Source organism: Lissotriton helveticus, chromosome 9 (genome assembly GCF_964261635.1).
Source record: "Lissotriton helveticus chromosome 9, aLisHel1.1, whole genome shotgun sequence".
Classification (NCBI taxonomy): domain Eukaryota; kingdom Metazoa; phylum Chordata; class Amphibia; order Caudata; family Salamandridae; genus Lissotriton; species Lissotriton helveticus.
The window spans coordinates 968,564,200-968,577,785 of record NC_136070.1 but is presented as its reverse complement, the minus strand read 5'-3'; the positions used below and the strand labels follow the sequence as shown (position 1 = coordinate 968,577,785).

General features: G+C 42.9%; 1 protein-coding gene across 2 annotated transcripts in view; it reads right to left on the bottom strand.

The window, feature by feature from the left end:
- GNAT1 (G protein subunit alpha transducin 1) overlaps window positions 1–13,586 on the bottom strand; it is a 268,365-nt gene that overhangs the window by 49,618 nt on the left and 205,161 nt on the right. For both annotated transcript variants that reach the window (XM_078661255.1, XM_078661254.1), the window contains one exon: window positions 1,523–1,680. In XM_078661255.1, the coding sequence (XP_078517381.1) occupies window positions 1,523–1,680 (158 nt within the window). The remainder of the gene's footprint in view (window positions 1–1,522; window positions 1,681–13,586) is intronic.

Below are 13,586 nucleotides of genomic sequence, written 5' to 3'. Positions count from 1 at the left end.
TTTCTGTGGGAGGTGTTGCAGTAGCAGGGGTTGACCGTGTGTGGCTGCTGGACTTCTCTGGGTTTGAGCTAGAGTACATTATTTACTACTGTTGTGGGTCCCTATTGGCTGTAGTACCTTTATTAGCACAGTTTGTAAATAGGAATGAGCTTACTCCTTTGTGGATGGGTGCATGTCCCAACCTAAACCCCGCCTTATTCCTTCATTAACCCATCCTTTTTTCTCTCTTCACCGCTCCCATTTAGTAGTGAATATTTCCCATTTTCCAGACACTATTTCCGTCCCTCCCACATTTACTATTAAAATTGAGCTGCACATGTAAGGAGATCTCCCCACATTAAAGATTGGAGAGGTGGAGGCGGAGGTCTCCTCTTGTAGGTTTGTGTATAGCATGTGTAGACATGAGTAGCATTACTTTAGAACCACAAAAAAATTACTACAAACTGCAGTTCATGAAAAGAACCTTCAGTCTGTAACCTATAAAGCATGTAAACCAATGACCACGATTGGCAAACTTAGCCATTTAAAAAAGTGGACCTGGAAATTTGTTCGATTTTAGAATTTCCCTCTTTTATTTTGAGCTAATGACAGTGCTTCTTGGAAGCCAGACGACCAGCAGTGATCACAGGATAACATTGTTCCCAAAAGCAGCATCTTTGGTTGAATCGAAAGAAAAAGAGACACCTGAACCTTGATACCAACACATATGGAACATTTAAAAGCTAGAGGGAAGCTCCGAAAGCAGACTAGACATCTGTAGGCTGAAGAAGAAGCTTAGCTCTTTAGTTCTCTCTCTCTCTCTTTTCCAATTCTTGTAGAGCCTCTATCTTTTTGTACATTCTCATGTTCTTCTTGTCCCAGTCTTTCATTCTCTCTTTCTGTATGTATATCTCTCTCTTACTCTGCTACTCTTTTCTAGTCCTTCCTTTATGATCTAGACGAGCATCTAGCTCCATGATGACCCTTTTAACCATCACAGGCAGAATTTTCAATCTTTATCGTACTTATAATCTATAATGCGGACTGCACCGGGTCTTTCAATTATCATATGTGTTGATTATATACATTTGTAGGCTAGGCATGAAACATACTATCATCATATTTCTTAGCATCCTCTTAAGTGCCAGATTCAATCTACCTTTCCTGGCTATTCTTACTGAGTCTTCATTTGCAACCTCTTGAATCCTTCCCTTCTCAGTGATTATTACTCTGCTGACAAAGCTCTCCAATGAAAGATCTCATTCTCTTCAGTTCTATCCTCTGTCACACAATTCACCCATTTATGTTGTCTTTTACTACCTGTCTCTTTCACTGTGCCTTTAAACATTTCCCTCATGGAGAACTTTTGAGCTTTTTCCAAGCACCAAAACTCTGAAAATACGTCTAAACAACGCAAACACTAGTGCCTATCCACTTCATTATGGGAATTTTCTAAATTCAATTTTCTCATATGCCCTCATATTGTGTATAAATAAAGCCCATTTCTTAAAGATGTAATATTTGCATCAAAAAAATCCCTTACTAGCTGGCCGAGTCATTGAGTTGGTACTCCGAGGCCCGGTCGAAGCAGGCCTGGATGCCTGAGTCTTTCCAAAGACGCGAGATGATGTCAGACATCTCCTTAGGCATCTGTCCCTCATCAATCGTATCAGCCAAGTGCATCAATTTCCGAGCATCATCCTGCAGGACAAAAAGTAAGGATATGTTTGAAAATTTGAAAAGCAGAAAATTGCCTGAAGGGGCATTTACCAACAGCAATCAATTTAAGTTGAGGCAAGAGTAAGAACAAGAAAATCATCTAAAAATACATTATTCGAATTAAGGGTATTTCATCAAGGCACAATTTCCTCTGCAGATGCAGTGCATAAATGATCTTGTTTGAAAATCATATGCAGATGTCAATGCCCCAGAGCAAGTGTTTTGGGAGTCAGGTGATTTAATAATTTCAATGGCAAGAAATTAAAGAAAGAAATTGCTGTCAAAAAATGGACGAACTTGAAATCATATCCTTATGAGAAGTCTTACAGATTTTTTATTCTTTGTGTGATTAAGGATGGGAACATTTTTTGCAAAAGTCTTTCAACTGATACAGTGGTAGCACTTTTGTCAAAAATGTAATGCTTAGCATTCAGAAGAGGTTGGTGTGTTGGCAGAGAGGCAGAGCGGGGGGAGGGAGGGCGGTGGGGAACGAGGCATGGGGAGACAACAAAAAATAAAAAAAGACACTTACCTGCTCGCTGCATTGTGCCCCTTTCTTCTCCAGGTGCAGGCTCCCAGAGTGCACTGTGGCTAATTCTAACACTGCTTTCATGCAGCTGAAAGCAGTGTCAGGATTGGTCTGAGCGCCAATGATTTGCGCTCCCACACAGACTGGGAGCCTGTGCCTGCTCTCTCCAACCCCGCAATGCAGCTAGGGTTAGAGAGAGCTTCTAAGTGATTGACGGTTTAGACGACCAACGACGGCCGGCCAGACCGTCATGCGCACTGAACAGCAGTGCCAAACACACTCCCCCTCCAGCCTGTCATCACCTGGCCCGCCCCAAAACCTCGGCTCGGAGAGAAAAATAAAACGATAATAAAGCAGGGTTTATCATTGTTTTATTTTTCATTTTTTCGGCTGCTTGCAAGTGGGGCAACGCTCCTATGCCATAGTGGAGGAGCCGCTGCTGTTAACATTATTTTCATTTTGCAGAAAAAAATACAAAGTGGGACATTTTTTCTTCAAACAATAAATCATAGTCCTCATGCTCAGAGAGTTTTCTCTGTGCACTTGTGGTGCTTAATAATTTTCCGTGCTGAGATCTGCCAGGCCTTGTGCCTTCTGATTCAAAGATGCCGGCGGCCTTTTGGCGAAAGAGTAGCTGGCTATAGGCTTTTAAGTGGGGAGTTAGCTGAGGCTCTGCTGTCAGGAACCTAAAGATTGCCCCACCGCTAAATGAGGTGGTGGACTCATGGGTTTGGTGGGAAGGAGTTCCCCAAATTTGCAGCATGATTCCTATTTCACCAAACCATGAGGCCCTCATTACAAGTGGCCTGTTAAATTCTAATATGTTTGGTAACTCCTGCTACTGTTCTTATAGAAATTATGAGTTTTGTGGCTAACACTGCACCCCAACAATTTTCTGGATGTAAATGTTGGCAGGCCAAGTCCGTGAAAAATTTACTGCGGGAAAAATGCCCTGTAATTACAGGAAGTTCATATTTTGGTCAATTTGGTGCCATAAACCCCAAAATATTAGTGTAATTCCGGATTGTGTGCTCGCTACACAAATACGAACAGGTCTCCGGTGCCCGATGCTCCTTACACTAACTGTCAATATAGAACAATGTGTCCAGTTAAAAGCCCTATGCATTGCGCATAGAATCTTCTACGGTGAAGTACTGTCTTACTTAACTCCTTCCATGCTAGTGACGGAATCACTCGGTCACGAGCCACGGGTGGCATGTGCTCATGACGGAGTGGTTTCGTCACGCAGCGGCCGCTCTGCCCACACGGCACTGATTCCCCGCCTGTGCGGGCGAATTAGTGAGTGGGCGGAGCCGTGACGGAACCACTCCGTCATAAGCATAGCACGCCCGTGGCTCGTGACGGAGTGGTTCTGTCACAAGCATGTCAGTGCCGCGCGACCCCCCCCACCCCCGCGCCGCGGCGGAATTACCGCCGCGGCCAAGGGGATAAAGGATTTGTTCACTCCTTAGAGTCTAATTGGCACTTCGGATGCACTGTTCAGATAGTGTTCACAGTCCCTGGTGTTAACAAAAGTTTAATTGATGAGAGGTCCTTTTGGCTTGTTATATCAAAGCTCTGCAATGCCCGCCCTTTGAAGACCCAAGCACTAGAAATCCATCTCACTTTCAGGCAAGCTCTGAAAACGCCCCTATTTTGTGAGACCAATGGTCTTTCCTTTCTCCTAGTCTCCCTTGCTGCTTTTAGCACCAGGATGCTACTGGTATTAGTGAGCTTCGAAAGTAAATAATATTATTAATCCCCCCAAAACTTGTAATAGTTGCTATTTATCACACTGGTAAACTCCAGTGAGTGTCAGATTTTATTGGGTGCCGTAACTATTGGCCGAAACACCAGCAAACTCGAAATGTGGGCTCAATTGGGTCCCCTTCTATTTTGTAAACTCACATTTCCTACTGGCAAATTTTTAAAAGAACCCCCTTACCCTACTTCAGGTTGGTGCTGCACCCATCATTCTGTTTCCTGGCCAATATAGAAAAAAAGTGGACGGTAGAAACTTCTATTTATCAGAGGCAAATTAAAGGTTGCTTCAGATTCTTACGATAAAACCCCATTTTGCCCGAAACTAAGGCCCAATGCAGGTGTAGCATAACTTTGTAGATATTTACCAAAAGCTGTACATACTGTTTCACACGTGTTGTAAATACCTCCATTAAGGAGTTCATCATGGAGAAATGGGGAATTACATGCAGAAAGAGATGCTTATTATAACAATGTCAACATGTAATTGAGTTTTCCTCACATTTTCCCTAGATAAAATTTAGCAAGGGTGACCTGCTGAACATTATTAAGGGACTGCTGCAGGGTTGCAGACATCACCATAAATTCAAAATTTGAATCTTGACTAGACAGGGATTGGAATTATCCTCCAAACTCACATGCAGGGCGGAAATGCAAGTGATACATTGACACCTGTATCCTTCCTCTAACATGGCACTTTGGAGGCTTTTGCACAGCAGCCAGTCAGTCATTTTGTATTTTTAATGGCAGGCAAGGTGCCCAGTTGTACTATTTCTATTTTGTGCTTAAAATATTTAAAATGTCAGCCCAAAAAATTCTGGGCCTCATTAATGAAAAGTGAGGCATCGCTGCGAGAAAACAACGATGCATCACTTTTTATTGCGCCCTTCTTGCGACATCAATGATGCGTCATATTTACAGTATGAGGCATCATGTCCCAAGAAGTTACAGATACATCAGTATTTCTGACGTATCTGTAGGCGCAAAAATTATGCATTGCTGGAGTGTATCACAAACGTGACACCAGCAAAGGGTCATTACACATGGGCAAGTCCCATGTTAAATGTGCCTGCCTCAGTCTTATGCCTGCCATGAGGTAGGCGTAAGATATTGATGCTTTTGCGTCCTAGAAGTGGGGCAGTGAAATCTTATAGATTTCACTGCGTCACTTTTACGTCCCTTTCTTGCGTCGGAACTCCCCCTGCATACATTATACCTGGCGCAGGCATAATGTGGCACAGGGATTTACAAAGTGACGCATCTACCTAGAAGCGTCATTTTGTACATATGGTGCAACAAGGCTCCTTTTTTACGCCGCTGGGTTATTGTGACGCCAGGGCTTATAAATAAGCCCCTCTGACTTTAATAACAACCTATCAAATGATGTGTCCGAGTTAACAGACCTAGGTGTTGAATAGTAATAAACAGCAGTAGCCATGGTCTAGGGGCTTACTTGAGTGAAGAGTTAGTAGAGGTAGATATAGGGTCAAGAAGTGTATGATAGGATATAGTCCACGTTTTAGTGGAAGAGAGCTTGATCTCTGTGGCATAACGAAACTTGGGTGGCGTAATAAAACTTGAGGTGGCCCCACTGCAAAGTACATGGAGACCCCCACCCCTGCCGGAGTCAGTCAGGAGCTCTCAGGCTAAGGTACTGTGCTGGGGAGCCCCCCTCCCCCCCCCGGAGCTCAGGCCCCCCCCCGCACCACAGGGGCTGCGGGGGGCCTATGTTACACAAGAGCTTGATCCAGGGGCTTTTGGCAAAAAGAGTTGGCTTACGTTAATAGCTGGAAGTGTGGGTCATGATTAACAGCAAGAGATCTGATGTGTAGAGGCTTCAAGCTGGTGGATAAAGGCAAGATATGGTGTCCAGTTGTTACTCACTGACAGCCTTCATCTCATGTGATGTCTGGACTCATCTTCCCAGCTAAGGAGGAAATAGGTTTCCCAGAGCATGTTCCCCCTGAAGCTCTTTCTGCTGCTCCAAAAAGCCTCCACTTCTGTTTTCTGCTGCAGGGCCTCCTTCTCCTCCAAGGTTGACGGAGATACCACTAGGCCTGCTATGTTTAACAAATTTCTGCACCTGATCAACAGTTTCACTGTTGGATTGCAGTGTTGACTCAACAATTTCACCCATTGGTAGCAAAAAATACCTTCATTATTTTCTACCAATACCGTCATTTTGGAAGAAAACACCCTTCATAGTAACAAGCAGACATGGAGAGTATATCGCATAAACCTAAGTAATTAAATTCACTGCATTTTCGCCTGAAAGCCAGGAAGGGCCTCCAGCAATTTCCAGGCAACAATACAAATGTCAAGGTAACTCCAGTGATTAATGTTCTTCTTGGAGAGATGTCGGAGTTTTCTCTGTTTGAGGTTTGACTGATCATAAAATAACACAGCGTATTAATATGTTTGCTGCAAAGAACTGTGCCATGCAGATCACAACATGCATATAATGTAAACAGGTGAGTGGGCTACTGCTTTTCTAAGAGACATCCTGTTGTTACTTACAGTTTATAAGTTAAAATCCTAATATAGAACAGTGAAAAAAGTAACTGTCATCAGAAAACTAGCATGCATACTGCAAAGTATAGATTAGAGCATAAATTAATGTTGCAAAAAGGGTTAATTTGGGTAGAAATTGATTCTTATTATTAAAGAGAACCCCCAACTATGGTGTTCGTTTTTCAATTCTAAGTTTGTGCTTCTCCAGACCAAGCACTTAAAATGATACTGCCTACTGGTATAGATGAGGTGACTCCTACACCTTGTAGTCCTCTATCTTATGTAACGTTTCCTATACACTGATTTGCACACATATGATTGATTGTCTCTGTTTAATGTGTGTGTGAGACAAAGTGCTCAGACACGCTACAATGGTTTGAGTGGCGCTATATAACTAATTAAATGCATCTAAAAGAGAGTGGTTATGGAGACTTGAGGGGCACTTTTAAAAGATGTTGGTGGTGAGGGAATCCATGATAGAGGGGATCATGACATCCACCACGAACCGGGGAGACGTCAACACCAAACACCAACACTAAAGCATGCCCTGGAACCAGTTATGGGGATGTTATGCCATGCTCCCCTGGCAGAGGACCACCTACCAAATTTACAGAACTCCTCCAAGCAGGTAGGTGAGGCACCTGCACTGAATGAACTGAAATTTGCAAGGTCGGAGCAATTTTTTATGCTCTTGTTCAGCAAATTATTTTGATAAACTGGTATTTTGATCTTTAAGAACAAAACAACAATGGACCTCAGCGCACAGGGACTTTTTCTCTGTGAATGAGGGCCATTGCATGACTTCTGTAACTAGGAGTGCTATATCATGTATGGTGTTCCTGGCATGTAAAATAACCTGCGTGAACTGACCTTCACTGACCTGCTGGCCGCAAGCCAGCTGGACATGGTGGTGGCTCCCCAACCTCTATATGTGGTGGGGAAAACCTGAATTCGGTGAAATGGTGCACCCTGGTTTATGGTAGATGCCCTATTCCACCATACTCTAAATTACACTATGAGACTGTTCTTCTCCATGATAGGCAGACAACGAAGCAGCCTGTGATTTAAGTTATATTAAGGCAAACAGTGACAATTTGGATCAACTGCAAACCAATGGTGGCCGCTACTTAACGGGGGTGACGGGCGGAGGGAGTGGGGGGTGGTTAAATGAAAAACAAAGAAAAAAACACTTGCCTGCAGGCCACCCACCGCCTCTCAGTCCTCTTTGGCTCTTCGTTCGAATCCAGGAGCAGGAACAAGGAACTAGGAAGCACACAGGTTACCAGACTTCCCTAGCCAATCACAATACTGCCCTAAAGCAGTGTTATGGTTGGTCTGAGCGCCGTGGATCGGCACTCAGAGAGGGACTGAGAGACTGTGCATGTTCTCCACCCAGGCGGTGCAATACAGCTGGTGGAGAACATGAAAAGTGCGCATGAATGTTTGGCCGGACCAAGGCGGCCAGCTAAACAGCCATGTGCACTTAAGAGAGTGCCCACCACTCCTCCCTCTGTTCCTGTGACAGACCTGTCCTGCACACTCCTAACCAGCAAAGCCACAACGGAAAAGTAAAATAATAACATTCTGTTATTATTATTTTATTTTTCCTTTTTGAACTGCTCACAGACAGTGAGGCGATGCTCCTCCACCTTAGCGGAGGAGCCGTAGCTGCACCATTCCTTTTTTGCCACCATTTTCACAATTAGCCTGTAAGACAACTTTGGTAAAATCTCTCATAGAACATTGAAACGCTACAGAAGTGTAACCAAACTGTTCATCATGCATGCCCTCAATCATCACATGTTTCAAAATACGGGCATTTTGGGGAGAAATCTCAAACATTGCATCAGAGCTAGACTGCCAGTGAAAAGCACTGCACTGATTACCTCTCATTGAGAACAACAAGAAGCTCCCATTGTTCAATGACAACAAACCCAGAGGTACAGCCTGTAGACCTTTGAATGGATCCATGTTTCTACAGCTATACTGCCACTACAGTGGCACCAAAGAGGATATGAAATCCCTCCATATGCTCGATACATCTGTCAGAACCGTGGGTACATTTGAACCCTTAGCAACTATACTACGTGTGATGTAGTGAGGACCAACTATCACAAGGACGCCTTTATGAGCAAATACAGGAACCAGCAAAATGTGTAACCTCGAAGGTAAACACCCTCTAACCTATAGTGCATGGTACTATCTGTTGAAAGCCAAGAGAGATGAGAAGTAAATGTATAAGCCAACAGACCAATAAGAAATGTCCTGCAAACGAATACCAGGATCTATGCACTAAAACCACAGAGACGAGAAAACACCACAAACCACAATATCTACCACGATTCAGCATGGAACAAAAGCAGATGAGAACTGACAGACAGCCTTATACAAGCATCATTAGACTACAGCAAAACAATCATCATTTACGGTCAATTCCACCACCATCTGTGAAAATAGTACCTTCTTATATTAACAGTCTCCCATCACTACAATTCATATTGCTATGTTTATCCTTGTATATAAAACAGCGTTTATTCCCAGCCTGCTTCAAAATACAGGAACCCGTCAATGTGCCAGCCAACCCTAAGAGCTGATTCTACATTCTGATGTCGACAGTAGATAGCATCCGTAAGACAATGCATGAACTCCCACACCTCGTAGAATCCAAATCTGTGAGCTAAGCATTTCTATCTAAGGCTCCTCTCCAAGCAAAGCACAAATTAGCCTTACAAATCATAGTTTTCCATACAAATGACCCAACAAAAGTCAAAAGCATCACAGCTCTAAAAGTGAGTACAAACATAAAGCGAAGAACTGAAGGCATTCTAGTGCTGAGCCACTTTGATTGATGACCATCAAGTACTCCACTAGTATGAAGGCTCTAGGTGCCACTAATCTCCAGCCACCGAACCACTGTGGGAGGTGGCCTGAATGCCAGGGACACATGCTGGAACTTACTGGACAGCCAGATACAGGGTGTTTGCGCCCGATTCACAGAACTAACTTAAGACAAAATCCTAAACTTACTACCATTTTGGTATTCACAGAAGGCACTTACTCATTTTGGTATTCACAGAAGGCACTTACTCATTTCGGTATTCACAGAAGTTAGGAGTCCTAACTTTGGGACTCCTAAATGCCTTCTGTGAACACCGAAAGTCCTAAAGTTAGGATTTTTCTCAGTTTAGGAGTAGTTCTAACTTTAGGACTCCTAAATGCCTTCTGTGAATACCGAAAGTCTTAAAGTTAGGATTTTTCTCAGTTTAGGAGTAGTAAAGTTAAGACTCCTAACTTTAGGACTCCTAAATGCCTTCTGTGAATACCAAAAGTCTTAAAGTTAGGATTTTTCTCAGTTTAGGAGTTGTAAAGTTAGGACTCCTAAACTGAGAAAAATCCTAACTTTGAGACTTTCGGTATTCACAGAAGGCATTTAGGAGTCCTAAAGTTAGGACTCCTAACTTCTGTGAATACTGAAATGAGTAAGTGCCTTCTGTGAATACCAAAATGAGTAAGTGCCTTCTGTGAATCCCAAAATGGTAGTAAGTTTAGGATTTTGCCTTAAGTTAGTTCTGTGAATCGAGCACTAAGCGTTTCTCTAGCAATTCAAGAGATAATGACACTGTATAGGCTGCCACTACCAATCCCACACACTGTCAAAGCATAACCACAAACCAGACCCTAGACATCCTTCTTCTAGGAAGCCTTGCTCAATATCCAACGATGGAAACTCTTGGTCATCTAACTTCATATCACAACATAGTTATTATTTCTTTCAGTGAGTCAATAAGAAATTGAAGGCATGGGACCAGAACTGGACAGACCTTACTCCCTAAAAGGAAAATCTAATCAATGATAGGATTTATGGTCCTTTAAACACATTTGAAAAATTAACAGGCTTTATTTCTCTCTTATAGTCTCTCTTATATTCTTCTATTGCATTTTAGTTCTGTTTACCTGAAGACAGAAAAGTGATTGCTATAACCTTTAAATCTTTTTATAGCCTGTATATAGCCCTAAATATCATAATTTCTCTAGCCTTTGGTATACTGTTTTAGCTGATTACTGTTTTATTAGCTATATATTGATATTTTATGTATGGTATAGTAAGCATCACGATTTATTGCTGCAATTTGCACTGTTATTTATGGCAAAACAAAAATATATATAAAAAAAAGAAAAATTAACAGGCCATGAACAATTTCATATGTGCATCCTTTCAAAGCGAATTACAAAATGCTTCTCCATGTATAACAATGAAAGAGTAGAGGAGGCACCTTCATCAAGACATTGCATCATGATGTAGCAAGAGTACGGGTTTGCTTCCAGAAAGCAACTGCCTCTCCAAGCACTCCTTGACTGTGTCCCGGCCTTTGACCCCATATTGTACTCAGTTGCCTTTTGGCTAGTTTTGTGCTATACAAAGAACACTTATTTACATATATATAGACAGGGGAATACTTTATGCCTAACAAGACACCTAAAGTAGTGAGTACCACACTGATGCCATTGCAAAAAGACAGCAAGACCCAAGAAGACATGTCAATGCCCAAACAGCAGGGCCATATTGCCCATCTATTCCATCATCATTTCCAAACAGTGCCTGGAGTTTTTGCAGGCTGATTTGATTTTTGAAGGCAACAAGCCACTACAGGTGGCCTACCCAACTTTGTCCAGCTCCACCAGATTAATTGCGGCAGGCACAACTGGTGCTGTAGGAGAGAGAGATACAGAGAGTGAGAAAGAGCGATGCGAGCAGAAGAATGGAGCCGGCTGCTTTTGCCAGATTACTTTTGCTTCCCAGCCCAGCCATGCCACAGGAAAACCTTTTACTGAAAGGCAGTTCAGTGTTGTAAGGGACACTCAAGTCTCCAATATCTCACAAATATTCATAGGCTTTGGGCTGAACGGGATCCCCCGGATGCATTGGTGTCCCCTCAAGAAATGGAGGACCCAATTCATCTTCGAAGAGGATGCAGAGGCCTGTTTTACACCCCTGAGTCAGTTATCTGACCTACACTGACATATGCCTCCTCAGAGAGAGTGAGAGAGAGAGAGAGAGAGAGAGAGAGGAGCTTCCAGACATTGCACTAAAAACCTACCCAATAAAAGGCCCAGGAGGCTGATGTTTCTCATTGCTCAAGAACTGCACCCCTCCAGGGTCTGCTGGCCTTCACAATGATGGACAAACACAACCTGATGCTCAGTAACAGACTGCAAAATGCAGTGGATCAAAATAAAAATCAGCTGATCAGGATGCTTGGTGATAGTATTAGAAACCTCTTTTACTATTACCCAGGGCCCATCGCAGCACTGACATTGTGAAACAGTTCAACTGTGCCAATATAGTGGCACTGATCAAAATAATAAACAAAAATGATATCTATGAAACTGTGACAGTAAAGCTAATGCCACACTATAACAAATCATGGGGGTCAGAGAAAATGTATCTGCCAAACATACCATCAATACATTGCTTCGAATTCTGTTCCTACCCTGAACCCTTGTCACTGCAGTAGTTACTGTGCATCAAGGGTATGTATTACAGAAAGTTCTCCCAGGGGTGCAACAAGTGTTTGCCCTACTTTTTTTTGTTTTTTTTACACAAAAGGCACTTTTATATTACTGACGTTGCTGCAGACACATGTGCAGCCCCTACTGTAACATGGATCACACTAGTGCACATTTCTCACCACACGATTTTAAGGGGGTTTTCCCGGTGTGCGTAACCAGGCGCTTTATAAGCTTCCCTATTATTATTATTATTATTATTGGTAAGGGAACGTGGCACCATGCAAGTGAGGGAACGCCTTTGTGTTTGCACCTGCATCAAACTACAAATGTGGGCTCTGGGGCAAGCAGGCCAACAGGATGTGCACTGAGTGTGTCCCCATATGAAGTACCACACATTTATCCTCTTTGGAGTGAGATGTGGGGGTCCTAGGAATTCCCCATGTATTCACGCGCGGCTGGGTGCCACCTACTAAACGTGCTGCCGGTCCCTCTAGCTGCCAAGTGTTTAGATTGCTTACGTGTGACATTTCCATGGTTTCAATGTACCTATGAGTGACATCAAACTGCCAAATGTGCGACACTTAAAGTGACACTTTCTCGCAAGTTAGACCAAGCAATGAAGTTCATGGAAAGAGATCATTTCTGATATGCACACGCTTTTGAGCAACGAGAAGCTCTGGAAAAATCTGGAAACTTCTGGAAAACCCCGAAATAGGAAGTCACCAAACCTACTGTCCCTATTTTAAATTAACAACTTTGATAATTAAAGTGCTTTTGGTTGCAGCCTTGGACATCCTAGCAATATAAATACACGTCACTATTCACCACTGAACCAAACAGGATTCAAGCACACACAGACACTCCCTCTTTCTCTCTCTCTCTCTCTCTCTATCTATTATAGCCTGGAACTATAAATACACAAATCAAGGCCCAATTTGTGTAATCACAGCAGACAAATGTCTCCAAAAATGTTATTTTTTTAACTTTTTACACTTTATAGCCCAGCAAAAACTCCTGGCCTGCTTATGATGACATTGCAGCTTCTCACACAGCCACCAACACATAGCAATTCACCCCACTGTTCATAGGAGTGCTGCAGTGCCTCAGTGCACATACACACTTTAAACCTTTCACCCCATCTGTCTTAGACAGCTTGGTTGAGTGCAAGCAAAGGCCTCTAGTGCTCTTTGGAGCGCCGAGAGGGCCTTCTCTATTCAATCCTGGCTCTTCTCTCATGCTAATTAACAGCATGAGAGCAGCGCCAGGATTGGTTAGGGAAGTTGGCTGGGGCCCGCGCTGGAGGAGAGAAAGACACCGGACTGGAGCGAGGACGTGCAGCATGTAAGTTAGCTTTATTTTATTTTTTTATGTTTTAAATGTATTTTATATGTGTGGTAATTTACACTAAATCATTGACATGCAATACATTACCGTTTTAATTTTGTTAGAGTAATTTTGCACCGCACTCACCCACCACCCATTTGCCCGCCTCACCACTCTCCGTGAGTGGTAGCTACCACTGGTCCCAGGAGCTTTAAATATACGTGACTAATGCATATTTTGGGGAAGATTTACA